At 53.6% G+C, this 27129-nt stretch overlaps 1 protein-coding gene across 1 annotated transcript in view; it reads left to right on the forward strand.

Moving 5' to 3' along the window:
- Hmcn2 (hemicentin 2) overlaps positions 1-27129 on the forward strand; it is a 146614-nt gene that overhangs the window by 75805 nt on the left and 43680 nt on the right. The window contains 28 exon segments of the mRNA XM_052182128.1: positions 1088-1242; positions 1570-1666; positions 2263-2358; positions 3064-3240; positions 4910-5067; positions 5959-6082; positions 6581-6756; positions 7397-7493; positions 7611-7730; positions 9214-9375; positions 10479-10760; positions 11710-11877; positions 12496-12609; positions 13719-13805; positions 14902-15093; positions 15615-15788; positions 15898-16011; positions 16473-16615; positions 17090-17240; positions 19154-19372; positions 21318-21431; positions 21789-21976; positions 22540-22636; positions 23318-23479; positions 23690-23803; positions 24565-24767; positions 25297-25378; positions 26628-26759. Coding sequence (XP_052038088.1) covers positions 1088-1242; positions 1570-1666; positions 2263-2358; positions 3064-3240; positions 4910-5067; positions 5959-6082; positions 6581-6756; positions 7397-7493; positions 7611-7730; positions 9214-9375; positions 10479-10760; positions 11710-11877; positions 12496-12609; positions 13719-13805; positions 14902-15093; positions 15615-15788; positions 15898-16011; positions 16473-16615; positions 17090-17240; positions 19154-19372; positions 21318-21431; positions 21789-21976; positions 22540-22636; positions 23318-23479; positions 23690-23803; positions 24565-24767; positions 25297-25378; positions 26628-26759 — 4098 coding nt within the window.

The following is a 27129-nucleotide window of genomic DNA, read 5'->3' on the forward strand; positions in this document are numbered from 1 at the left end:
TCTTCCAGGAAGGCTTCTTGATTCCACCATGTGTGTCATCCTCACTGTTCAGTCTCTCAGTGCCTACCACCCCATGGCTCTGGAGTGGCTTGTGTTAACTGTCCTCTTCTCTATGCTAGCTTTGTGACCCCCAAAGGGCAGCATGGTAGTCTCCTTTATTTTATCTGGGGCCTGCAGTAGTTCTTGTCCTAAAATAAATACTTTAACACTCTTATGGACACATGGATAAGTTGATGGGTAGATAGCTGATTGGGTGTATCAATAGGCAGTTAGGTGGATGCCAGGATGGATGGATGGATGGGTGGGTGGGTGGGTGGGTGGGTAGGTAGGTGAGTGTATGGATGGATGGATGGATGGATATTTGGGTGAATGCATGAGTGAGTGGATGGATAAATGGATGCACAGATAGATGGATGGATGAATGGATGGATGGATGGATGGATAGATGGATGGGTGGATGGATGGATGGATATTTGGGTGAATGCATAAGTGAGCGGATGGATAAATGGATGCACAGATGGATGGATGGATGGATGGATGGATGGATGGATGGATGGATGGATAAGTAGATAGATGAGTAGATGGATGGATGGATGATAGATGGATGGGTGGATGAGTGGATAAGTGAATGGATGGGTGGAAGGATAGATGGGTGGATGGATGGATATTTGGGTGAATGGATGAATGGGTAGATGGATAAATAGATGCATAGATAGATGTATGGATGAATATGTGGATAGATGAATAGATTAGTGAATGGATGGATAAGTGAATAGATGGGTTGATGGATGGTTACTTGGATGGATGGATGGATGGATGGATGTGTGGGTGAATGTGTAGTTAGATGTGTGGGTGGATCATTAGATATGTGGATAGGGAGAACTTTCAAAGGGAATGCACTGTTCTGTTGTGTCTCTGTCTAGAGCTCCTTCCACCATCCAGGTGTTTGAGGAACAAAGGTTCTAGAGCCATTCTTTGGCCAGGTCTTCAAAGCCACTCCTTCACTTCTAGCCATTTAGGGAATTACTGGATACCTACTACAGCCCCCCTCTGAGCCTGGCTCGGGCTTTCTCCATCTCTCCTGCAGAGCTTCCTTCAGTGCACATCATCGGTGGGGAGAACCTCACAGTCCCTTTCCTGAAGCCTGTAGCCCTCCAGTGTGTAGGTACTGGAGTGCCTACCCCGAGCCTTCGCTGGTGGAAAGATGGCGTGGCTGTAGCAGCCTCAGGGGGCAACCTTCAGGTACAGTTAGGGAACCAGAACTGGCTGTAGAGACCCCTGAACAGAATCTTTACAGAAAGGTGGGACAGCAGAGCCCTCTCAGTGTGTGCACTTTGAATAGGTACTTGGGGGCTATGCCTGGGGAATGGAGGGAAGCCTTAACCTGGTGCAGGTCATGGAAGCTTAGCCACCAGAGGGAAAAGACAGAGATGATGTCATGGGGAAGAGAGCTCATTTGCATGCTTGCGCCTGCCTGTGGGGGCCATTCCCTTGTTCTGTCCTTTCTCCAACTATGGCCTGGTCCTGGACTTTGTGGCTTCCCCTCATCCCCAGACCCTTCTCTCCCAGATCGAGAAGGCAGACCTAAGAGATGAAGGTGTCTACACGTGTTCAGCCACCAACCTGGCAGGGGAGAGCAAGATGGATGTAACACTAAAGGTTCTGGGTGAGGACCACAGCTCAGTAGAGCCCAAAGCCTGGAGTTACCGGGGACCCTCAAGGGTCCATAGGACTGGAAGTAGAAGTTTTAGATTTACAACTGTATGCATAACTTTGTAAAGGTGGACAATGCTAAGATGAAGCCCCCCAGATCCCAGGAGAAGATCTGGGAGACAAGGGCCTGGATGAGAGAAAGGCACAAAGTCCAGACCCTTGCTCAGGTTTTCATTGGTCGCCTTACCCATGTCAATGGCTTCCTTGCTGGCTGGATTCATGTTTTGGGGTTCACATGTGTCCCTGACGGTGTGGACAGACCCTGCCTGGTTACTCCAGGGCTACCTGAAGTTCCAGCTCCTACTATGCCAACTTTGACCCTCCCTGGGACTGGGGGTTGGGGGCCGGGAGCCCTGTGTGACCTCAGGGAAGATCTCATAGGCTCTGCTCAGATTTGGGGCTTTTCTAAAGGCAAGCTCCCTGTTCCAAGTATGTGAGCTTTGTCACTGGAACCCTTTAGGAGAAGCCAGAAATGACAGAGGGTGGCTGGGATTGTAGCTGCCCTGAGCCCATGCCCACCAAGAGGACTCTCTCTTTGTAACCTCCTAGTTCCCCCCAACATTGAACCAGGCCCAGTCAACAAGGCAGTTCTGGAGAATGCTTCAGTGACCTTGGAGTGTCTGGCTTCCGGTGTACCCCCTCCAGGTAAGCCCCATCCCCTTAGCTGGAAATCCCCTCTAGCCAGTCCCAATTCCCTGTGGAAAGAGGCTCCAAGCACCCAGAATTTGGTATGCAGGTCAGGACCAAGCCTGTAGGCGTTCTGTTTAGAGGTTCTAGCATCCCTGGGGCTGCTCCAGGCTGTGGATGAGATCTAGAATCTCCTTCGTCTGGGCTTCTCCAGACCAGTTGAAGGAAAAGCCCAGGGCACTTGGGTGAATCATGCAAGTGCCCACGTCCAGGCTAGGGTGGAACTTACCCATGTTCGGAGGTGGGGGTTGGGACCATTCCCTGTCCCCTCATGAGCAAAGACAGCCACTTGCTTTGGGTGGGTGAGCCCTGGGAAGGATGATGGACCCTGGATGAAGGTAGAAGCCTACGGCCCGGTGCTCCATCCTTGCCTCTGAGGCTGTGACCCTCTACACACTCCTGGGTGACGGTGGCTGTAGGGAAAGAGGCTTGGCTGGTTTGACTAACTGGCCCTGGCTGGCTATCCCCCATCTTGGAACATCCTCTTAGCCCTTGATCTTATCCCCTGTGGTGCTGCTGTTCTGTCCCCTCTCCCCTTCCAAGAACACTGATTGTCTCCAGCATCGGAAGAAGCCCACACTCTCTCTGCGAGCTTCTCAGAAGGCCCCTACAGCCAACGGTCAATAGCTGATAGGATATTCGCGGGTGTCTTTTCTCTCCCAGACGTCTCCTGGTTCAAGGGCCGCCAGCCCATCTCTACCCAGAGACGGGTGGTAGTGTCAGCTGATGGAAGAGTTCTTCATATTGAGCGAGCCCAGCTTTCTGATGCAGGGAGCTACCGCTGTGTGGCAACCAATGTAGCGGGCAGTGCAGAGCTGAAGTATGGCCTTCGGGTCAATGGTGAGTGGCTGAGACTGTAGAGCCTTTCTAAAATGCTTGTTTTCTTCCCGTTTGTCTAGCCTTCTGTCTCTTGTCCACTTGCTTTTCAGATTATCTGCCCATTCGTTCGTCTGTCCATTCCCCATCTATCATCCATCCATGTGCCCATCTACCTACTATTCATACACCTATCTTAGCATTTACCCATCACCCACCTATGCATCCACCCATTCACCCATATGTCTACTTGTTCATTCATCAACTTACTATCTACCCATCTACCCCCACCCATCCATCAATCTACCCACCAATTGATCCATCCACCCACTAAACCACCCAACTATCCATCCACTCATCCATCCATTCATCCACCTACCCACCCATTCACCACCAGCAAGCCAGCCTCTCATTCATTCATTTTGTTTTTGCTTGCTTGCTTGCTTGTTTGTTTGTTTTTGAGACAGGGTTTTTATGTGTAGCCCTGGCTGTCCTGGAACTCACTCTGTAGACCAGGCTGGCCCCAAACTCAGAAATCCACCTGCCTCTGCCTCCCAAGTGCTGGAATTAAAGGCGTGTGCCACCACTTATTGCCCATCCATTGATCCATGTATTCTGAACTTCTGTTCATCCATTTACCTACCCATCTAGCTTTCCATCTATGTACACAAATATCTACCTATCCATGACCATCCAATCCTGTGCCCATCCATCTCGTCTTTGATCTATGCCCCCATCTAAGCTACAGAGACATAGGAAACACGAGAAACTGAACAGAGACTGGGTGTTGGGAGACTTCTCCTGATGGCATGTGAACAAATGTTAATACATCCCACCTAGGGCCCCATTGGCAAACCAAAGGCACCATTCCACCCAATTCTGGCTTGGGGAGCCAATGGTTTCAATGGGCTTCCTTACAGGAGTATGGGTGAGGGTTTTCTTATAGGAGTATGCATGAACCCCAAACAAGAACATTGCCAAAAAGCCCCATCTCAGCATCTCAAGGGCTGCAGGGCTAGAGTCTCCTTTGGTCAATCTTCCACCTCCCATAGCACCTCTAGCATCTTCTAGCAGTCCCCAATACCATGTGCAGCTGTAGAAGAGGGAGCAGCCCTTCCCACCTTCTCCTTCAATGATGGAACCCCGGCAGGCCCAGTCTTGGGAGGATCTCAAACAAGAAGTCGTAGCTGCCCTAGTGGGGCTGGTGATCGTCATGGCACACATGGAGACTGACATTGCCCAACACTGGGCATGCCTGGAGCGTGCAGACCAAGGGGCCCTGGATGATGTTGGTAGCTGTCAGCTTGGGTCTCATGGGCTGTGAGAGACGATAGCTTTTGCTCTCCTCCTGGCTACAGTGAGATCTTTCTGCTGTGGTTTGCCCAGGGTGGCAGTGTTGCATCTGAGTTGGGAGGACTCTCAGCTCCCATAGTGTCCCCATAGTAAATCCCCAAGACCTGAGCTCAGGCGTGGTGTCTGCCACGTTCTAACTGATTAGCCTTGGCCGAGTGACCCTCCTCTCTCAGCCTCAGTTTCTCATTAGCCTCTGGTGTGTTACCACAATGCCCGCAGTCTGGCTGCCTGGGTCTCGATGCCATGCCCTTTTGTTTGTGACTTTTGCTCCTGAGGGTACACGAGACCATGTCAGTGGGGCTCAACTCTGTTCCCGGTTTCCTGTCACCCCTCTTTGCAGTGCCACCCCGAATCACCCTGCCACCCAGCCTGCCAGGCCCAGTACTACTTGGCACACCCTTCCGCCTGACCTGTAATGCCACCGGCACCCCCAGCCCCATGCTGATATGGCTGAAGGATGGAAACCCTGTGTCTCCTGAGGGAACCCCTGGCCTCAAGGTGGGTGGTCTCTGAGCAGCCTCCTGGTGTCTCCCATAGGGACTGGTAGTGGAGGTTAAGGCCTGGGAGTCTAGGGGAAGGGAAAGGCAGGGCATCCCTACCCACTGAGATATGGTACCTGCCAGCCAAATATGTCCCCTAGAGGGTTTTGTCACCACATTGAAATGAAGAGAAAGGAGCTATCTATGATAGTGCATGCCCAAAGCCCCAGCACTCAGGAAACTGAGGCTGGAGGATTGCCTAGACTTCAAAGCCAGGCTGATCAACATAATGAGTTCTAGGTCAGTGTGGTCTACACAGTGAGACCTGTCTCAACCCTCCCTCAAAAAGAAGTAATAAGGGGCTGGTAAGATAGCTCAGTGGTTAAGAACACTGATTGCTCTTCCAGAAGTCCTGTGTTCAATTCCCAGCAACCACATGGTAGTTCACAACCATCTGTAATGAGATCTGACACCCTCTTCTGGGGTGTTTGAAGACACCTACAGTGTACTTACATATAATAATAAATAAATATTACCAGGCAGTGGTGGCTCATGCCTGTAATCCCAGCACTTGGGAGGCAGAGGCAGGTGCCTGGTCTACAGGGTGAGTTCCAGGACAGCCAGGGCCCATTTCAATTTAATAACATCTAAAAGGCTCCTGGCTTCACAAGGCAAATGGCCACTGTAGTGGGCACAATGGCCAGGTGACTCTTCTAGAAACTGATATAACTGCCACCAGCCAGCAGGAGTGCTGAGGTCAGGGGTACAGCTTGTGACTCTCCTGCCTCGGGGTCTCTCAGGGGTCTGGAGCAGGGTCCAGGTAGTGTGGAACAAGGGCTGGCTTGTGAGAGCAGGCACTATCTGGGGAGTAAGAGCTGTGTTTAATGCAGACTTGCCTCTGGGGGTGCAGGTCTTCCCTGGAGGCCAGGTCCTCACTGTGGCCAGTGCCCGTGCCTCTGATGCGGGCAGCTACTCCTGTGTAGCAGTGAGCGCTGTGGGTGAGGACCGCCGGGACGCTGTCCTGCAAGTTCACAGTGAGTCTCAAGCCTGGGACGGGGGCTGGGGGTGGGGCAGGGTGGTCATTGCTATAGGCCAGCCATTCCAAGAAGCTAAACTGGGGTGGCCATGCACCCAAGGTCAGCTAGGGTCCAGATGGAAGAGACCGGAGTTTCCACCTGTCCTTTGGTTGCAAATAGACACTGGAGACCTGTCCCTGTGGGTGGGCAGGTGGCAGGCAGGTGGCCACACATGGCCAGGAGCTCTGGGCTTAGAGAAGAAGCACTAGGCCACAGGGTTGGGGCAGTATACACAGTCAGGAGGAAAGCCCGCTGTTGACAGGGGCGGGTTCAGCAGGTAGCCTGTCACCAAGCCTACAGAGCAGGACTGAGGTGTAACTAGGCCAGATGGGGTGTAACTTCCTACACCCCGGGGTTTGCTCCTGCCTGTAGGAATTGGCTAGGCTAACTCCTCTGTGGCCTCTCCTGGAGTCCTATTATTTACTTTAGGGGCCCCTTCCCCGTCCGCACCCACAGTGCCCCCCAGCATCCTTGGAGAAGAGCTGAACATGTCTGTTGTGGTGAATGAGTCGGTGGCCCTGGAGTGCCAGAGCCATGCCGTTCCGCCGCCCGTGCTGAGATGGCAGAAGGACGGAAGACCCCTGGAGCCTCACCCTGGCATCCGCCTCTCTGCAGACAAGGCCTTGCTGGAGGTGTGCCGCAGTGCAGCTGGCTGCCCGGAGGAGTTGAACGAGCAGGGGCAGGGCAGGACTTAAGGGTGTCCCAGGTCCCCGTGAGCACTGTACAGTTCAGTGTAGCCAAGGATCACCCACGGGGAGACAGAGCCCTCCGAGGACCCTGGCATACGCTGGCGGCCCCTCCCTCCCCTGCCCCTGTCTTGTGCTATGACCATTCCTGTCTCTGAGAGCCACTCGTTCATTTTTTCCTCTTTTTCCCCTTCACCCTCCAAAGCCACGCGGTGCAGCCTCGGTACCTGCCCACCCCATCAGGGTCAGACCCTAGACGGCAGATCCTTTACCCATCATCCTTCACCGTCCAGCTTCAACGCTGGTTGGTTCTATGGACATTCTGAGGGCTGTGGAATGGATGAAGGGCTGGTGTAGGACTGGATCACCATGCTCCCAGCCTCCTAGCAAATGTGAACTATGCACATGATGTGGAGGAGCCAGAAAGGCACCACGGAGAGGCCCTGACTTCTAGGAACCTCGTGGTGCCCTGGGCAGGGAGATGCTTGACATTCCAGGCAGGGAACGTGCTCAGTGAGGTCACGTGGCATGAGGAGCATGACGAGTCTGTCTAGGGGTGACACGACCTTTGCTTGCTCCTGGCCAGGTGGACCGCGTGGCAGTGTGGGATGCAGGTCACTACACCTGTGAGGCTGTTAACCCGGCCGGCCGCTCTGAGAAGCACTTCAGCTTGCATGTCTGGGGTGAGGGTCTCCAGGTCCCTGGGAGAAGGGATACCTATCTGAACCCCAGGATACGACCCTCCCTACCCCCTACCCCTACCCCACACCCACCCTCAACTCCTGTCTGCTCTGAATCAGTCCCTCCAGCATTCCCTTCAAAGGAGCCCTACACTCTCACCGTGACTGAGGGACAGGCCGCCAGACTGTCGTGCGACTGCCAGGGCATTCCCTTCCCCAAGATCTCATGGAGGAAAGATGGTAGGATGGCTGTCCCCCCCCAGCACCCCCTCACCCAGCACCCTGCACCCAGCACCCTGCACCCAGCACCCTGCACCCAGCACCCCCTCACCCAGCACCCCCTCACCCAGCACCCCCTCACCCAGTACCCCCTCACCCAGCACCCCCTCACGCAGCACCCCCTCACCCAGTACCCCCTCACCCAGCACCTCCTCACTCAACACCCCCTCACCCAGCACCCCCTCACCCAGCACCCCCTCACCCAGTACCCCCTCACTCAACACCCCCTCACCCAGTACCCCCCTCACCCAGCATCTCTTCACCCAGCATCCTGCACCCAGCACCTCTCTTCACCCAGCACCCCCACCCAGCACCCTGCACTCAGCACCCCCCACCCAGCACCCCCTCACTCAACACCCCCTCACCCAGCACCCCCCACCCAGCACTCCCTCATCCAGCACCCTGCACCCAGCACCTCCTCACCCAGCACCCCCTCACCCAGCACCCCCTCACCCATTACCCCGCACCCAGCACCCCCTCACCCATTACCCCGCACCCAGCACCCCCTCACCCAGCACCCTGCACCCAGCACCCCCTCACCCAGCACCCCCTCACCCAGCACCCTGCACCCAGCACCCCCTCACCCAGCACCCCCTGACCCAGAACCCCCTCACCCAGCACCCTGTAACTCCGCTCAACTTACCTGGCACTCCCTCACTCAGCATCTCCTCACCCAGCACCTCCTGACCCAGTACCCTCTCTCCCAGCACCCCCACCCAGGACCCGACTGCCTTAGTGAATGAATGTGTGGGTTTTCAGCCCTTGGATTCCCGACCAGTCAGCTACAGAGCGCTGCTTTGCCCCACCTGCAGGCCTCTTCTAGCCTGTGACAGTAGACTGATCTTCAGTCCCCAAATCCCTATCATTTCTGCCAGGATGCTATTTCCCAAGCCCTGGCTGGGCAGGTGACAAGCAGAAAGTTAGGACGTGAGTCCGGGCCTTGGGGAGTAGGTTACAAAGGGAAAGGCAGGTGCGGCCAGGATTTGGAATGTTAAGTTGTATGTGGCTGGGCTATTTGACCCAAGGTGAGAGAAAATGCTGAGCAAAGAGAAACATTCCAGGCAGAGGTCATGGTAGGTGCAAAGGCCCTGGGGCAGGAACAAGGCAAGCATGTTTGGGGGACAGCAGAGGGGTCAGTAGGCCGGTAGCAGAGTTAGCCAGAAAGGACTTAGTGGTGAAATGGTCCGTAGAGTGATGGGGAGTGAGCAGGGGGCCATTATGAAGGGTTTGGCTTTATCTCCAGTGGGATGGGGAAGGGCATGCTCGGAACTCCAAAGCTGGGGGAGTATGGCAGCTCAGAGGGTTGCCAGGATTCTGGGAAGGCTTCCTGGAGGAGGTGTCATGTATGGGGGCACCTGGAGGAGGAGCTAGCGGTTGGGAGGACCACTGTTCCTTGTGAAAGGACCTCAAGTCCCTGGACCAGGACCTTTTCTCACTGCCCCAGGTCAGCCGCTGCCTGGGGAGGGGGACGGCCTGGAACAGGTGTTGGCAGTCGGGAGGCTGCTGTACCTGGGACAGGCCCAGTCGGCCCAGGAGGGGACATACACCTGTGAGTGCAGCAACGCAGCTGGGAGCAGCAGCCAGGAGCAGCAGCTGGAGGTTCTGGGTGAGCCCGGCCGGGGCTGGGGAGGGTGGGTGAGCGGGTGGATCTGAAACCTAGAACGCGGCGGGTGGGGGGGGCACAGCAAGGCTGGGCACATGCCTGCCCTTCCAGCCTGGACAGTGCCCTGTGTGGCCTCGAAGGGGAAAGCATGCCCTGGAATGTTTGGGAGAGGGATGGTCACAAAGCTCCCATGGAGCCCAGGCATGGTGACGTGAACCCTGCTAGAGAAAGTGTGAATCCCCAGAGACTGCGTAAGTGGCAGGTGGACATGGCAGTCTACTTGGGTCCTCACCTTGGAAGGCAGAGACAGCCCCCCCCCCCCCCCCCCCGAGCAAGCTGGCTTGTGAGACTAGCTCTATTGGTGAGCTCTGGGTTCGATTGAGAGACCCTGCTTTGGTGAATTAGGCAGAGGAACAGCTGAGGGTGAGTCTGTATACAGACCTCAGGCTTCCACATGCTTGCATATCTGTGCACACATGTGAATGCACACAAGCAAACATGCTGCATGCAACACACACACACGTGCTAGGGAAAAAGAAAAGAGCTATTCTGGCCTTGTAAAAACCATGCTCTCGGGATGAGGCAGCTGAGCTGATCGAGTGCTTGCTAGTTTATAATCCCAACACTTGGGAAGGGAGGCAGGAGATCAGTTCAAGGTCATCCTCAGTCACACACTGAATTCAAGGCCAGCCTGAGCTACAGGACACAGCAGATGTGCTAGAAAACGAGTCCCACACAGGTACCAGGCACTGTAGTTCCTATTGGCAAGGCAAAGCGGAAGGAATTACATTCAAAGCAGGCGTGGGCAACCTAGAGAGAAACTCCAGCTCGCGGGACTGAACGTACACAGACCAAGAGTGGCTGGCTCTACTTCCCAAGGAGCGGCCCACTCAGATCCCCAGTGTGTCTGGGAGGTTGCCCACGGATGCAGCTGTCACTGTGCCACAGAGATGGAAAGGCTCAGACAGGTGACAGGGACAGGCAAGGTCACACAGCATGCAGTGAGTACGAGGAGGAACAGAGGTCTAAATGGCCACATCAAGCCAGGCCTTAGCACCTGCTGTGCCTGGTAGCAGCTGGCCCTAACGACTTCCTCTTCACCTCAGTCCCACCTCAGGTCACTGGCCTTTGGGAGCCCCTCACAACAGTCTCCGTGATCCAGGATGGAAACGCCACCCTGGACTGTAATGCCACAGGGAAGCCCCTGCCGGTGGTGACATGGGAGAAGGATGGTCGGCCTGTCAAGATGGAGCCCGGCCTGCAGCTCCAGAATCAGAACCACAGCCTACGCGTGGACCGGGCTCAGGCCTCGCATGCCGGCGGCTACAGCTGTGTGGCTGAGAATGCAGCTGGGCGTGCCGAGAGGAGGTTTGCACTGTCCGTGCTGGGTGAGGACCAGTGGCCTGTGGGGAGGACGGAGAGACCAGGGCCAGGCCAGGCCCAGACACTACAGGCAGCTTTGGGGGCTTCTTCAGTCTGGGCTCTGATGAAGGCTGCCACTGGGGACCATGGCCAGTGGGGCCCTCAGTGTGCCTGTTCTCAAAACACCCACCTCCTTCCTTCCCTCCCATGTTGGCTTTCCCTCACCCTGTTTCTGTCAATCCAGGGTCTATGTGGCTGGTGTGATGTTCTTGGGGGATACTGGGTAGGAAACCTACGTAGGAGCAGTGCTGTTTCACCCAGGGGTGGATGTGGGCTTGCCTTGGTCGGCATTCTGCCCGGCTTGGCTCCTGCCCTATACTATAGTCTCTACCTCGTGAATGCTAATATAATTGATTGCTAATTCATAATGTCTAAGTGAGTGTAGGCATAATGGTGATGGTACGTGTGTGTTCTGGGCCCCCAGTGGGTCTTACATACTGTGTACTGGGTACATGGTACCCATGGTACTGGGTACATGGGTGCATGCAGCTGGGTATAGCTCACTTAGCATTCTACCAACAAAGTCCTGGGTTCATGGCCAGAATTGAGTGAACCAGGCCCTGTCACCCTAGCATTCAGGAAGTAGAGACAAGAAGATGAGGAATTCAAGAGAGAGAGAGAGATAGAGATAGAGAGAGAGAGAGAGAGAGAGAGAGAGAGAGAGAGAGAGAGAGAGAGAGAATTCTCTCTACCTCTGAAAGTATAGGGAAAGCGAACTCTTGAGATGCCTGCCTGATCCCAAAAGCCCACTTGTGGCCAAAATTAATATCCTTGTAGATATCACATCTTTGATGGAAGCAGCTGGGGCCCTCCCAGTTCCTCATCCCTCTCAATAGGGCTTGGAGTCTCTGAACAGACAGAACTTGAGTGCAAAGCTCCTGTCCACACTCTGACTTTGGATCTCCCTGGGTCTAGCACCTCCTCATCTTACTGGAGACTCGGATTCATTGACCAATGTCACTATTACCTTACACGGCTCCTTGACATTGCTCTGCGAGGCTGCAGGGGTCCCGCCCCCGACAGTCCAGTGGTTTCGGGAAGGACAGCCAATCAGCCCCGGAGAGGGCGCCTACCTCTTGGCAGGTAAGGCACTAAGTCAGATGTGTTTCAGGGTCAGCTTGTCAGATGCCTATGACCTCTGACCCTGAGCTGTCAGGCCTCAGTGACTCATTAGTTGTGGGATTGCAAAACACATTTCCCACTTTGTAGAAGTTGTCTGAGCCATTGTATAGACAGAAACACAGAGACAGGAACTAGGCCCGCAGAAAGGGGACCTGGAATCAATTTGTAATGTCTGCCGTGAGTGTAGAAATAACAGTGATATATGTGTGCATTATCTGCCCCAAGCTCTCTTACAAGATCTGTGCTTCTCTGTGGGGAACTAGCTCTACTTCAAAGGTCCCTGGAAGAGAAGGCTTTTCTTTTCTGGGCCTCTTGAGACAAAATGAGCATCTGAAGTAGACCAGGGCTGTGTCGCTCTCTGCTGTCCCTCAGCCCTAGCCCAGAGCCACAGAGCCAGCAGCTCAGTTCCTTCTGCCAGAGGACACTGCGTTCGATCAGGCTTTTTGGTTCACTGTCTCGGGCCTCCAGTTCCCTGCCTGAGGAATGGAACCCTGGGAGGCAGATCCTTGTATATTAGTGTTTGACATCGTGAGCAGAGAGAGGCTCCTGAGCCGCCTACCCCTCCCCTTCCCTCCCCAGGTGGCTGGATGCTGAAGATGCCCCAGGCACAGGAGCAGGACAGAGGCCTCTATTCGTGCCTGGCCAGCAATGAGGCTGGGGAGGCCCGGAGGAACTTCAGTGTAGAGGTCCTGGGTAGGACGCATCTCTAAGTTCTCAGGAGCACCGGGAGCCTTCTCCTCCCACTGGGGCGCTTCCAGGGCAGGCAGAGATTGGGAAGGGCTCTGAATGTTCTGGGGTCTGGGGTGGCTCTGTCAATACAGTGCTTGCTGTACAAATGTGAGGACCCATGATTGATCCCAGATCCCAAGTACAAGGAAAACGATCTGGGTGTGATGTCATTCACTCAGAATCCCAACTCTTAGGGACTGACTTCCCTGGAGAGCCCTGAGTTCCCTGGCCGGCCAGCCCAGCCTGCTCCGCAAATTCTTGGCCAGAGACCCTGGGGAGTCTTTAATTTTGTTTTTATTTTTAAGTGCATGGTCCCTGGGGAATGAAACTTAAGACTTACCTTTAGCCTCTATACACATGTGCATACCCATACACATGTAAACGCACCACACATTCACACAATACACACACATACCACACATACACCACACAATATATATATACTATAAACACATGCACATGGCACACACACATATATTCACCATACACACATGTACCATACATATGTCACAAACCATTCACACACATGCATACACACATATATACCACAAACCATTCATACACACATATACACCATAAATCATTCACACACACGTACACACACACTACACACACATACATATATACCACAAACCATTCATACACACATAAACACACCACACACACAATATACACCACAAATAATCCACACACATGCACACACACCACACACACATATACACCACAAACCATTCATACACACATAAACACACATACACCACATACTACATACACATACACACTCACACCACAAACACACACTCACACCACAAACACACACACACATACATATCCTCTGTTCTGAAGCTTTGTTCAAATTTTCCAGAAACAGTAAGAATCAACCCAAAGTGGGGGAAACTGATAGTGAACACCACACTCACTTGTCTGTTCAAAGTCTCCCAGCAGCAACAATTCACTGCACTGACTCTGGGTGGAGTAAGGGGAATGGGGAAACTGAGGCACAGGAAACAGCTTCCTGCTCTGTGGATGGGTAGTCTGGATGGGCCACCCGGTTGACAACTCTCTTCTCCTAGTTCCTCCCAGCATTGCAAATGAAGACTTGGAGGAAGTGATCAAGGTGCCTGAGGGACAGACTGCCCAGCTGGTGTGCAACGCCACAGGTGAGGGCCGTGCGGCATGACAAGCCTGCCTTAGCCAGTCCCCAACCCGTGGCTACCCACCAACAAGCTACATCTTCACTCTGCCTCAGGCCCCACTTGCTTTCACGTACTGTTTGCTCTGCTCTTTGCCGACTACAGTGACCTGCCAGAACCTTCCCAGGTCCCCACTGCACTAGGACCTCATGGCCCCCACCCCGCTGACCACACACAAGACCTTATTCTAACCCTGTCTGAGATCCTTGAGCCCATGGCTCCCCCACTGCCTGGAAGACTAGGTTCCCTCTGATACTTGAGGGTCAAAGGGTGGGTGGATATTTGTGCAAAGAGAAAGACAGTGAATGAATGGATGGGAGAATAGATAGATTCTATTCTATTAGGTGTTTGACCAAAGATGATAGATGATAAATGAATGAGTGAATGATAGATGGATAGGTGTATGGGTAGATGGATGGGTGGATGGATGGATGGGAGGGTGGATGGGTGGGTGGGTGGATGGATAGATGGGTGGGGCATGGATGGGTGGGTGGGTGGATGGATGGATGGATGGATGGATGGATAGATGGGTGGATGGATGGGTGGGGCGTGGATGGGTGGGTGGGTAGATGGATGGATGGATGGATGGGTGGATGGATGGATGGATGGATGGATAGATGGATGGATGGGTGGGTAGATGGATGGGTGGGGCGTGGATGGGTGGGTGGGTAGATGAATAGGAAGATGGGAGTGGATGGATGGATGAATGTGTAGGTAGATGGATGGATGAATGAAGAGATAGAAGAATGGATTAATAGGTAGAATAAAACATGTGTCTTAAGTGGGTAGGAAGATAGATGGACAGATGGATAGAAAGATCAATTCTTGAGCATGCAGTAAGGTAGGAAGACAAGTAGATGGGTGGAAGAGTGGATAGACAAAAGGACAGATAGATGGAAAAATGGGTCTTGCCCATCTATGCCAAGCCCAGGCTATTCCTGCTGCACATCCTAAATGAGGATGCAAACTCCACTTCTGTGCAGAGGGCCGGGAGTCTCCTCTGACCCCTGGGCCCACCTGGTCAGAGCCTGCTCAAGGATCTCACTGTCTCCTCTTTGTATAGGCCACCCGCCACCCAAGGTCACATGGTTCAAAGACGGCCAGTCCCTGACTGTTGGAGACCCTTACGAGATGTCCCCAGATGGGGCCTTCTTGTGGATCCCTCAGGCCAATCTGTCCAATGCTGGCCACTACTCTTGCATCGCTAGCAACGCTGTGGGGGAGAAGACCAAACACACACAGCTCAGCATCCTGGGTGAGTGCTGGGCCTCCCCCGGTCACCGGATGCTGCAGGAGGGAACCCCAAGTTTCCACAGCAAGCACTATTCCAAGAGTGACAGAAAAAAAAATCGGAGGAGCAGCCAGATCTCTATAGCAACCACTGCTGGGGACCAGGCTTTCTGCAGGCAAGCCTTTCCTGTGACAGTTCATGCCCAAACAGTAACAGTGCCCCCTGCAGGAGAAAGAAAAGAAAGTTTAGGACCCAAGAAGCAGTTGGACCAGAAGTCCCCCTCCTCATCCTCCGAACCAAGAAGGTTTGGGTTGAATAAGTAGCAAGGCCATTGAGTGAATGTTGGGGACATTGGTCATTCATCTTGTCCCGTAAGTGTGGCTGATGGTGGAGGAGGGTGTGGCTGCCCTGAGCTGCATTTTCCACTCTCCTCACACAAAACAGCACCAAGGAGAAGCCTAGGGTCCTAGCTGTCCTGGTCATCAGGGTCCCCCAGGCTCAGGCTGGACCCTGTTAGCCAAGGCCTTGCTGCCTCCCGCTCACAGTGGTCCCCACCATCCTTGGAGTGCCTGAGAAGAACGCCAACGAGGAAGTAACTGTGACCATCAACAATCCTATTTCCCTGATCTGTGAGGCCCTGGCCTTCCCATCCCCCAATATCACCTGGATGAAGGACGGGTTGCCCTTCGAGGCCTCCAAGAACATCCAGCTCCTCCCAGGTGATGCTTCTGGGGTGGGCTCTGAAATTGTCCCTGAGCTGGGTCAATCCGAGCTTGCGTCTATGTGAAACCCTGTTAGGGGTAACTCTGGCCACGGATCCCCAATCAGGTACCCATGGACTACAGATCCTGAATGCCCAGAAGGAAGATGCCGGCCAGTACACCTGTGTCGTCACCAACGAGCTGGGGGAGGCGACAAAGAACTACCACGTGGAAGTTCTCAGTGAGCCCCCGGGACATTGGTGGGACAGGCACAGGAGTGCTGCCACACTTGAGACCCCAGGACCCCTTCCTGTGGTCGTCTTCCCTGAGAGTCACAGACAACTGGGGGGAGGGGATCTCTGCCATTTCCCATCCTTGCCTTGGTGGGAAAGGAAGGATAAGACTTTGGTCATGTTGCTCCCATCCCTCCCCCAGCCCTGGCTTCCTACTAGTATGGAGATGCAACCTGGGGTCCCTCAGTTTGACAACTGGGCCCCCAAAAGTCCCTCTAGAGACCACCACAGAAACCCCCTGCTTCACCCCTGTCCCTTAGCCCTCTCCAATCCTAAGTAGGTACAGATGTATTTCTTTCCAGAGTCCTATTTATCAGCCGCATCCTTAGGGAGCTATCCCTAAGGCCAGTGGGTCAGGGTCTCAGGACCCTCCCAAGGTCCACTCCTCATACAGCCTGTGACTTTTCAGTCCCCCCGTCCATCTCCAAAGATGACCCTTCGGGGGAGGTCAGCGTGAAGGAAGTGAAGACTAAAGTCAACAGCTCTCTGACCCTGGAGTGCGAATGCTGGGCCGTGCCCCCACCCTCCATCAGCTGGTACAAGGACGGAAGGGTGTGTGCTGGACCCCAGACAACCTGAGATGCTCACCTTTGAGTTTCAGTAGCCCTGCTTGCATCTTTCCAGAAAGAAGCTCTGGAAGTGCCTAGCCCCAGAGCAGGCCCTGCTCACCCTTGGGTTTTTAATGATAACAAAACAAAGCACTTCCCAACCATTGAGTTCTTCTGTCAACTCCCTTGCTTCTTTTCTGCTTTTGAGAATGTACGGGTTTGTTTTGACAGAGTCCTGGAGAATCCCGTCACTTTACATTATGGTCTGAGTTTTATTTATTAAGATATAAAATAGGGTGTCTGGTGGCACATACTTGTAATCCCTGCACTTAGAAAGCTGAGGCAGGAGGGTCAAGGGTTCAAGGTCATCCTTGTCTACATAGTGAGTTTGAAGTCAGCCTGGGCTATCTGAGATCCTGCCTTAAAACAAATAAATAATTTTGATTTTTCATCTTGGTCCATCTCTATTGTCCCCCAGCCTGTGACCCCCAGCCAGCGGCTCAGTGTCCTGGGGGAGGGGCGCCTGCTCCAGATCCATCCCACACAGGTCTCTGACTCTGGCCGATACCTGTGTGTGGCCACCAACATGGCTGGTGAGGATGACCAGGACTTCAATGTTCTCATCCAAGGTGCGTGTGGTACCTACTGCAGGGTAGGCTGGGTGATGGCAACCAGTGGGCCTAAGACAGGATGCTGCCTCCAAGTAGAAGGGTGTGACCCATAGCAGGGACATTAGCTGAGCCTTCCACTCCACAGAGGCATTCTCCATGGACCATCTGTCTCAGTATCTCAGATACAGAATGGGTCTGTGTTTTCTGTGGCTGAGGAATGAGGTTCAGAAGAGAGTGGCTCCAGCCTTAAATCAGGATTAAGTGGTTGGGAGGCAGGCAGAGAAGTCAGGGAGAAAGAAAAGCTAGAGAGCGGACAAAGAGGCTGAGGAGAAGCAGGGGGGGGGGAGTTGGAAGGGTGCAAGGGAAACTGGGATGCTGCAAGGGAGGCTGAGAGGCTGCAAGGGAGGCTGAGAGGCTGCACGGGAGGCTGAGAGGCTGCAAGAGAGGCTGAGATGCTGCAAGGGAGGCTGGGAGGCTGCAAGGGAGGCTGGGATGCTGCAAGGGAGGCTGCAAGGGAGGCTGGGAGGCTGGGAAGCCTGGAGGCAGGAAGGGACACAGGAAAGGAAGCAGGAAGGCTTGAGGTCAAGTCAAATGAAGGAAGAACAGATTTTGCCACACAGTATGCTGTAGCAGCCTGATAAGAAGACACCTTTTCTTCTTTGCCACATCTGGTCCTTCAGCCCCCTCATCCTGGCCCTGTCATCACAGCTGTCTTAGGGTTTCTTGGCAGGGAAGAGACACCATGACCATAGCAACTCTTATAAGTGACAACATTTTTTTGGTTAAGATTTATTATTATATGTAAGTACACTGTAGCTGTCTTCAGACACTCCAGAAGAGGGCATCAGATCTCATTACGGGTGGTTGTGAACCACCACGTGGTTGCTGGGATTTGAAGTCTGGACGTTCTGAAGAGCAGTCAGTACTCTTAACCGCTGGCCATCTCTCCAGCCCAAGGGACAACATTTAATTGGGGCTGGCTTACAATTTCAGAGGTTCAGTCCATCATCATCATCATGGTGAGATACGGCAGCATGCAGGCAGGCATGGTTCTAGAGATGGAGCACAGCGTGCTCCTGAAGCTCTGAAGGAGCTTGATCCGAAGGCTGTAGAAGGGCACTGTGTCCTACACTGGGCCGAACTTGAGCATATATATGAGACCTTAAAGCCTACCCCACAGAGACTCATTTCCTCCAACAAGGCCACTGAAACCACCACAACAGGGCTGTATGACCTGGGTATGTCACTGGTTTCCTGTGGGCCTTGGTTTTGTCCTTTGCAAAATGCAGGTGTTCTGAACCAGGCATGGAGGCACACGCCTTTAATCCCAGCACCCCAAGGCAAAGACAGGTAGATCTCCGAGAGTTTGAGGCCAGTTGAGGTTACACAGTGAGACCCTGTCTCAAAGAAAGAAAAAGATAATGCTCTCACTAAAGCAGGTGGCCTGGGGGCCCCTTCAGGTCCTAACTGCGAAGAGCTTTGTGCCTCTGAGTGCCGGAAGGAAATGTAGGCTAACTCTTGGCAACTGCCTAACTCCCTTCAAAAAGCTTCCCATGTTACAAAGTCATTTTTTATCTTATTTGATTTTGCTCTTCCGAGCAAACGTCTTTGAGCCAAAGTCTTCCTGTAGCCCAAGCTGGCCTGGCACTGTGGTGCTCTTGCCTCAGCCTCTAAGTGCTAGGGTGGCAGGTGTGCCACCAGGCTTCTCTGAGGCCAGTTAGATGTGAGGTCCACAGAACAAGGGGCTTTTCCTAAAGCTCATGTGGCAGCTTCACAGGAGTCCCTAGGGAAGTGAAAAGATGTCTTGGCCTGACTACAGGGAGTGACTTGTGCAGCAGGGTGTGGCAGTACCTCCCAAGCTGGTTGGCAGTAGTAGTGAGCAGCCTTAATCCTTTATTGTATTCCTAATGGCTTGGTCTCCCTCCATGCAGTGCCCCCTATATTCCAGAAGATGGCCGATGTTGATACAGGCTTCGAGCCCCTGCCCCATGAGGAGGAGGCCCAGGGCGGGGTGACAGAGTACAGAGAGATTGTGGAGAACAACCCAGCTTACCTGTACTGCGATACCAATGCCATTCCACCACCAGAGCTCTCGTGGTACAGGGAGGGTCAGCCCCTGTCAGCTGCTGATGGGGTCTCGGTGCTGCAAGGTAGGCCAGATGCTGCCTGTGAGGTGACCACCCCAGAGCATCACTGAAACTCCCAAACATAGGATAACGGTTGCATGGGGCTACTTTCTGTGCCTAGCTTTTAAAGTGAGCTTCGCAGGCCAAGCCAGAGCCCACGTCTTAGCTTTAGGATCTCTATTGACCTCAAATGCTCAGGAAAATGGTGTGATTCTCTAGGGCAGTGGTTCTCATAGCCCCTTGGGGGGTCACACATTAGATACCCTGCATCTAAGATATTTACATTACGATTCATAACGGTAGCACACTTACAGTTATGAAGTAGCTTTATATGGAAAGTTATATGGAAAATAACTTTATGGTTGGAGGTCCCCACAACAGGAGGAATAACTTTATGGTTGGGGGGGTGGTCCCCACAGCGAGAGGAACTGTGTATTAAGGGGTCACAGCATGGGAAGGTTGAGAACCACTACCCTGGGGAGGTGAGTCTCTTATGTAAAGATCCTGAGGCAGGAGGGAAGGCAATGGAGATCACAGGCTCAGCCCCTAAAGTACCTGCCAGCCAAGCAGGAGCTCCAGCTAATCCTCAGAACCCATGGAAAAGCCAGGAGTGCTGGCACACGCCACAATCCCAGCGCCGCAGAGGCAGAGGCGGGCAGACCCCTGGGTTCACTGGACAGCCACTCTACTCATTAAAAACCCCAAACCAGTGAGAGAAAAATTAATGTGAACAGCTTCAGAGGGAAAACATTCAAAACTGACCTCTGGCCAATTACCATCCCGTGCAAGATCTTCTCCCTGGCTTTTGAGGTCTATGCTATCTTCATAGCTTACAGATTATGAAAATTTTCTACTTTTGTTTTGCCATTTAAAATATTTCCTTATTAGAGGTTTTATTAATTGTTTAAGTGGACCTTATTTTGAAATATCTTTTATGAAACGGCTTTGAAATGAAAGGCCCTGAAATGAGGCTTGCCTGTCTGCCCCACCCCACCACAGACCACTGCTGTTGCTGTTGGGGGGGAGGGTTTGGGGGGGTGTCCCTGGCTTAGCATCTGCATGGTAGCCTGCCAGGTCCAGATTAGCACTGGGGCTGGATGGAGGACAGGAGGTCAGTTATAACAGTCTCCGATGCGGAGACTCCATTCATGTGGAGGTTGTCCAAGCCGAAAATTCCTGCACTGACCTCTAACCTGCTGCTGGCCTCAGCCTGGGACCCCAGACTCAAATCCTGGGGCTCAGCCATGGGAAGATCCCTAACGCAGATCCCAAACACAAACTAATCCCAGCATTCGGTTAATCCCTGATCCTAGCGACTGATTTGGTTCTCATGTTAGCATAGACCTCAGCCCCACTGCTGACCTCTGACCCTGGCTACCAACCCTGAGCATGTTAACGTTCAATTGCCTATAGATCCTCATCACAAATCCACCCAGACCTCACCTGAGCTCCACTGTGGCCTTCGCCTCCCCTGCATAGATAGCCCTGCATGTCAAGAGACACTTTTTCTGACCAAGATCAAACCACAACCACAGCCTTGACTGGTGACTCCCCGACCTGGAATCCTTAGCACACAGTAGCCTTACATATAGACCAGGTTCTGCTCTTAGCTGCCTCCTGGTCACAAAGGGTCCCAAGTAACTCCTCCCCTGCCCCCAGCTGTCACTGTCCTAGAAGCTAACCCTTCTCTGACCTTTGCCCAGACAGCCAACTCCGTCCTCTTGCTAACCCTGTTGGAAACCTCATTTTTCCATCTGTGAGATGGGCTACCTACAGTCCTCCTGCTACTGAGCCTACACCTGAGACCTGGCCTTTAACTGAGCAAGGACTTAATCTTCCCTTGACCTGAATGTCTTCACTTCTCAGATGAGGCAGGGAGTCATGGGCCCTCCAGAAGAGAAAGAGCTTCCTTGCTCTGAATTCAGGGCTCTTGTGCCTGAGCTCGGGCCCCTGTCCTGTGTCCCTGCAGGAGGCCGAATCCTGCAGCTGCCTCTTGTGCAGGCAGAGGATGCGGGCAGGTACTCCTGCAAGGCTTCCAATGAGGTGGGCGAAGACTGGCTGCATTATGAACTACTGGTGTTGAGTGAGTGTCCCTGGTGAGGAGGGACAGGAGGGCTCTGGTCCCAGAGAGACCTCCTTCTGGGGGGCCCTGGAGGGTGGGGGTACAAATGCTCTGGGCTCAGAAGGTTTATAATAGGGCTGCAAGCTTGGGCTTTGAAGCCAGTGGGAAGTGAAATGGTTTGAAGTCCCAGATGGCCACTGTCTTACATGTATGTAACTCTGAGTAGACTGTGACCTCTCAGAAGCCCAGATTGCTTAGCTGCTTCCAGGCCTGAGAGGAGAGGCGCACAAGGACACCCCAGCCAGCATCTGGGACCGACTTCCTTGTTCACCCCCAGCCCAACACCTAACCCACTTCTCGCTTTCCCCTCGCACCCAGCACCACCAGTGATCCCTGGAGACACACAGGAGCTGGTAGAGGAGGTGACAGTGAATGCCAGCAGTGCTGTCACCCTAGAATGCCCAGCCCTGGGGAACCCAGCACCGGTTCTGTCATGGTTCCAGAATGGGCTGCCTGTGTCTCCCAGCCCACGGCTACAGGTCCTAGAGGAGGGACAGGTCTTGAAGGTGAGAACAGACCCCCTCTCAGGGTAAAAGCACTAGGAACCAAGGGACCGTGTCATCCAGGCCATATAAAGGCCCCTTAGAGTATGGGGATGTCACCTACACAGCATATAGCATCTGTGAGGTGCCCAGCTGGTCACACACAGTTTTCATAAGTATCAGTCACTCTTGGAAAATCAGGAAGACTTGTGCTACACCCAGGGCCAGCCCAGGCCTAGGGTGGCATCCCTTTGCAAGCTCTGACCACCAGGATCTAGATCACCGCATCATAGCTGCACAGACTCCCCCTCCCCCTCCCCCGGAGATAAACACAGCTCCCCACATAGCCTTCTGGTTCACTTAGTTACAGAAAACTAACCAACATCAGTCTTGCTTCCCAAGACGCCACACAGAGCCCTGGATGGGCCTCAGAGGGACTGCTCCTGGTCACTCTGAGCACCTGCAGCTCACATGTCTGCTGTGGGGAAACTGGGGTGCTCACCGGCAGTATGGGGATTCACTATGGCGTCCCCAGGTCCTCTCAGAGCTGCCGGCCTTGCCATCGGTACTGGTTTCTGTACCCCCAGGTTTCCACCGCGGAGGTGGCCGATGCTGCCAACTACATGTGTGTTGCGGAGAACCAGGCAGGCTCTGCAGAGAAACTCTTTACCCTGAGGGTCCAAGGTGAGATGGCTGAGGGGGACCTCCGTGGGTTCCTTGCCCCTCCATGAGGGTACCCTAGCACCCATACTCCGAGTTCAGACACTCCAGCCTGGGCCCAGCCGTGTCTCAGGACAAAGAACATTTGTGAAACTTCAATCATGTTTGGACCAACCAAACCAGGAACAGCCTGGGCAGGGGATGGGGAGTGTTCTTCCAAGGCCTTACATCATCATTCCTGAACACCTACCGTGTACCTGACATGTGCCTAAAGAACACCTTCCAGCAGACCCTGGAAGATGGCCTGGCATTGTGAGTATAGAATTACTCCAAGAGGTAACACGGGTAAGATGGTCTTACCATCCCAAGTCTGAGTTGACCTCTGTGTCACCACGACCCCGGATGTGGGGACAGTTGTATCCCTGAGGATGGATTGGATAGTCCTCAAAGTTACAATCTGATACCCAAAAGGCTATCCTGGTTCTGCCCCTGATTGCTGTGTGGCTTTCCGAGAATGGCTATACTGCTCTGATCAAGCTGCCCTGTGCTCTTGTGCAAAGCTGCTCTACCTAATGAAGCTTTCCCTCCAATGGCTGTGTGGAGATGCACCAGGGCGTGCGCTGAGAGCCTAGGCCAGCTCCTTGGTGAGTTCCCCCCTGGTCTGTGCTCTCCACCCGTGTAACTGTCAATTCTGTCTTCATCCAGTACCACCACAAATCTTGGACTGGACCACCAGCCGGCTCACTGCCACCCTCAACAGCAGTGTCTCCCTCCCCTGTGAAGTTCATGCTCACCCAAGCCCCGAGGTCACATGGTACAAGGATGGCCAGCCTCTCTCCCTGGGACAAGAGGTTTTCCTCCTTCCTGGTTGGTAAACTGAGGCTTTGTGCCCAGTTCAAGGCTCTGCTGGGAGTCCGAGATGTTCAAACCTGGGACAGGCTGTGCACGTTAGGAGGACGGGGGTGGGGGGTTGGGGTTGGGGGGGTTAGAGGGTGAGGGAGTGGGGGGTGGGGGGTGGGGGGATGGAGTGTAGCCTGGGGCCCTGTGGCTGCTGGTGCAGGGACTGCTGTCCCACAGGTACCCACACACTGCAGCTGGTGCGAGCACAGCCAGCTGATGCCGGGACCTACCTGTGTGAAGCCCTCAATGCTGCAGGCCGAGACCAAAGGACGGTAGAGCTCAACATTCTGGGTATGTCCTGTCCCTCCTGTGCCCCTCTACTTTTCCCATCAGCCCCCTGGGAAGCCCTTGTCTTCCTCTAGGGATCCTGCTTCCAAACAGTCACCAGGAGGATAGGTAAATTAGTCTTGAGAGTTGGATTCACCAGGGTTTGATGCAACCATGCACAGGCTTGCTCTGTGACCTTGGGCTAGTGTCTCCCCCTCTCTGAGCCCCAGGTGTCCTGTGTGTAAGGTGACAATCCCTCTGAAGATGAAGGGAAATTGCAGTTCTTGGCTCACTGTAAGCTTCAGTGGCAGTCAAGCTGAGGGGGCAGAACACTGGCAAACACTAAAAGCTAGGCTAGAAAGGTCGGAGACTCTAGGTTTGCAGCCTATGACAGCATTCTCCGTCTTGGGAATTCCCTTGGGGGAAAGCTGGTCTGCAGCGTTAGCAGCCAAGATTCTCTGGAAAGTTCTTTTCAGTCCTGGGGGCAGTTCATTCATTTGTAAATATATAGCTATGCCAGGCTCTGAGAGCTCACAGCTGGGTGTGGCTGCCTACCAGAGTGAACAGTGTAGCAGGGCTGAGGGACCCCATAGAAGGCTCTGCCTAGTCAGGAGATGCTGGGAAGAAAAAAAGTGGTCAGCACCTTCCCTGCCACACGTCTAGGCCCAGGGTCCCCTTCCTCCAGCAGCCCTGGGTCGGGCCTCCCTGGGCCATTTACCCAGGGTGGTTTGGAGGCAATATAAACAAGACAATAGTCCCCCCTCACTGTGCTTTCCGGCCCTCAGTTCCCCCCAGCTTTAAGCAGGCTCCTGGAGGCCCCCAGGAAGAAGTCCAGGTCAGAGCAGGGGACAAAGCCATCCTAAGCTGTGAGACAGATTCACTCCCAGAGCCAGCTGTGACCTGGTTCAAGGACCAGCAGCCCCTAGCCCTGGGGCAGCGGATTCAGAGTCAACAAGGTGGACAAAAACTGGAGATCCTGGACTCACAGGTCAGTGGCTGTGGGTAGCTTGGGCAGTGGGCACAGTGCTTCCTGACTCCATAGGCCTGGACCTAAGATGATGTAGGGTGCCATCTCCTTAACCCAAGTAAACACACACATGCACACACACACACTCACACATACAAACACACACACACACATATACACACACATACACATGCACACACTCACACAAACACAATACACACACATGTGCACACGCACACACACACACACACTGAACTCCAGCTCTACTCTGCCTCATAGTGACCTTGAACAGAGTCCTTCCACTCTGGAGCAGGTCAAACTCTCAAGTGTTTGTTGAATGAATATGTTCCTCTCCCTTGGAATCCCATCTTCTGACCCAGCTCCAGCCCCACAGTAAAGAGCAGACCAAGGCATACTGGGCCGAGTCTGCTCCCCTCACTTCCAGGGTCTTGAGAGAGGCCAGACAGTCCTACCTCCCTTATAGCTTCCCAGACAAGGCGACTCTGGGGAATCTCTGTTCCACACACTAACACCAAGTACTCTGTCCTAGGCATCAGATAAGGGCGTGTACAGCTGCAAAGTTAGCAACATAGCTGGAGAGGCCACCCGGACCTTTGTCCTTGCCATCCAAGGTAAGCCAGGACCAGTTTAGACCCCAACATTTTGAGAATAGAGCCTATCATGATCTTGTGGGAGCTGGGGTCTCAGAAAACCTAATGGTCACCAAAGCCACCCCAAACTGGTAGTGTGGGGGTTCTTGTCTCATGAATTTGGAGAGTGAAATTCACGGACTCTGGAGAGTGAATTTTAGAGAGCTTATTTTACATTCACAAGTGGAAGAGACAGACAGACGGATGGACGGAGGGAGAACAGACAGACAGACAGACAGAGGAGACCAAGCTCCTGTACACTCAGAGCTCATCCCAGGAAATAGGTACCACTGAGGTGCCAGTACAGACCTTTCTAAAGGGCTTCTGGCAGAAACTGGGTGAGGCACGGGGAGGGAGGGCTGAGCTAGCTGGCCAGTCTGGTCCTTCTCTGTTGTGGTCATGCCCTTGTGTGAAGCTTCCGTGTAAGGGTGAGTGACCATGGGAGCCAGGAGCCAGGCTCTCTCCTGGCATTCCTGGCCCCCAGCAGGGACATTCCTGGAACCACTGTTCTGGGGACCCTGCTCCACCTGGCCACTTCCTATCCTTTGTCCGTCACCCCCAGCAGCTCCCAGGGCTGCGGGGTGAGACCAATGGCGGATCACTGAGGCCATACCACCAAGGGTTAAATGTCCAAGATCTGAGTTTCTCAAAGCCAAGAAGGGAGTGAGGATGTGGCACAAAATCAGGGCCCGGTGCATGCCTATAATCCCAGGGGAGGGAGGTGGAAGCAGGAAATCGGGAGTTAAAGGTATGTAAACTACACCCTTAGGTAAGATAGCTATCTCGAGACCAGACTGAGATCTTGTCTCAAAAAAAAAAAAAAAATCCACATAGGACTCTTTCTGCGACATGCTTGGAAGGACTTAGTGGGATAATTCTGTTCCTCTGCCTGCCAAGTTTCCCAGAAAAGCAGAACCTTCCCCTTGGGCATACTGGGCACTAATTTGCTGTATAGATTAGACACCAGGCACATGGGATGAAGAAAATCTAGATCAGACACCCACCCCAAAGGACTGCTGGTCCGTGAGCCATCCATTCCCCATTTTCCGGCTGAGTGGGTCAGTGGGACACTGCCTTGGACATACTTCAAAACTGTGGCTTTCTAGTTCCATCTGTGAATAAAGCAACTTCTGCCTCCATCAATAGCGTGTAAAACAAAAACCCCTAACTGCCCAAGAGGAAAAACCTGCAGAGCAGGGAAGAGTGCAGAAACCTACCATCTCTCCTGCAGTGCCCCCAACATTCGAGAAACCGGAGAGGGAGATGGTGAGCCAGGTAGCTGGGCGCCCCCTAGTCCTGGCTTGTGATGTGTCCGGAACCCCAGCCCCCACTGTGACTTGGCTGAAGGACAGATTGCCCGTGGGTGAGTAGCCATGTCCTACTTGCCATTTTAGTACAGAATAGGTCTTCATGATGGAGCGACAATAGAAGCCCAGGGAGTTGTTCTGTATTAATGGTCTTGTCAGAGATGGAGGGCTTTGTGCAATGTGGTGGTCCAAGCTTGCACTCCTAGCAGGGGAGGCTGAGCCTCAGGGAGCCAGCCTGCCTGGGTTCCTCTGTGTGGCTCTGATAATAGCAACTTAAGGGAGAAGGAACTGACCTTGGCTGATGGTTCCTGAGGGAGAGGAACCCATCAGAGCAGTAGGGGGAAGGGGGGCAAGCTGCAAGCATGGTGCTTGGAGCAGGGAGCTGAGAGAGCATAGCTTTAGCCACAGACGGGGAGCAGGGGGAGT

The sequence above is a fragment of the Apodemus sylvaticus genome, chromosome 5 (assembly GCF_947179515.1).
Source record: "Apodemus sylvaticus chromosome 5, mApoSyl1.1, whole genome shotgun sequence".
Classification (NCBI taxonomy): domain Eukaryota; kingdom Metazoa; phylum Chordata; class Mammalia; order Rodentia; family Muridae; genus Apodemus; species Apodemus sylvaticus.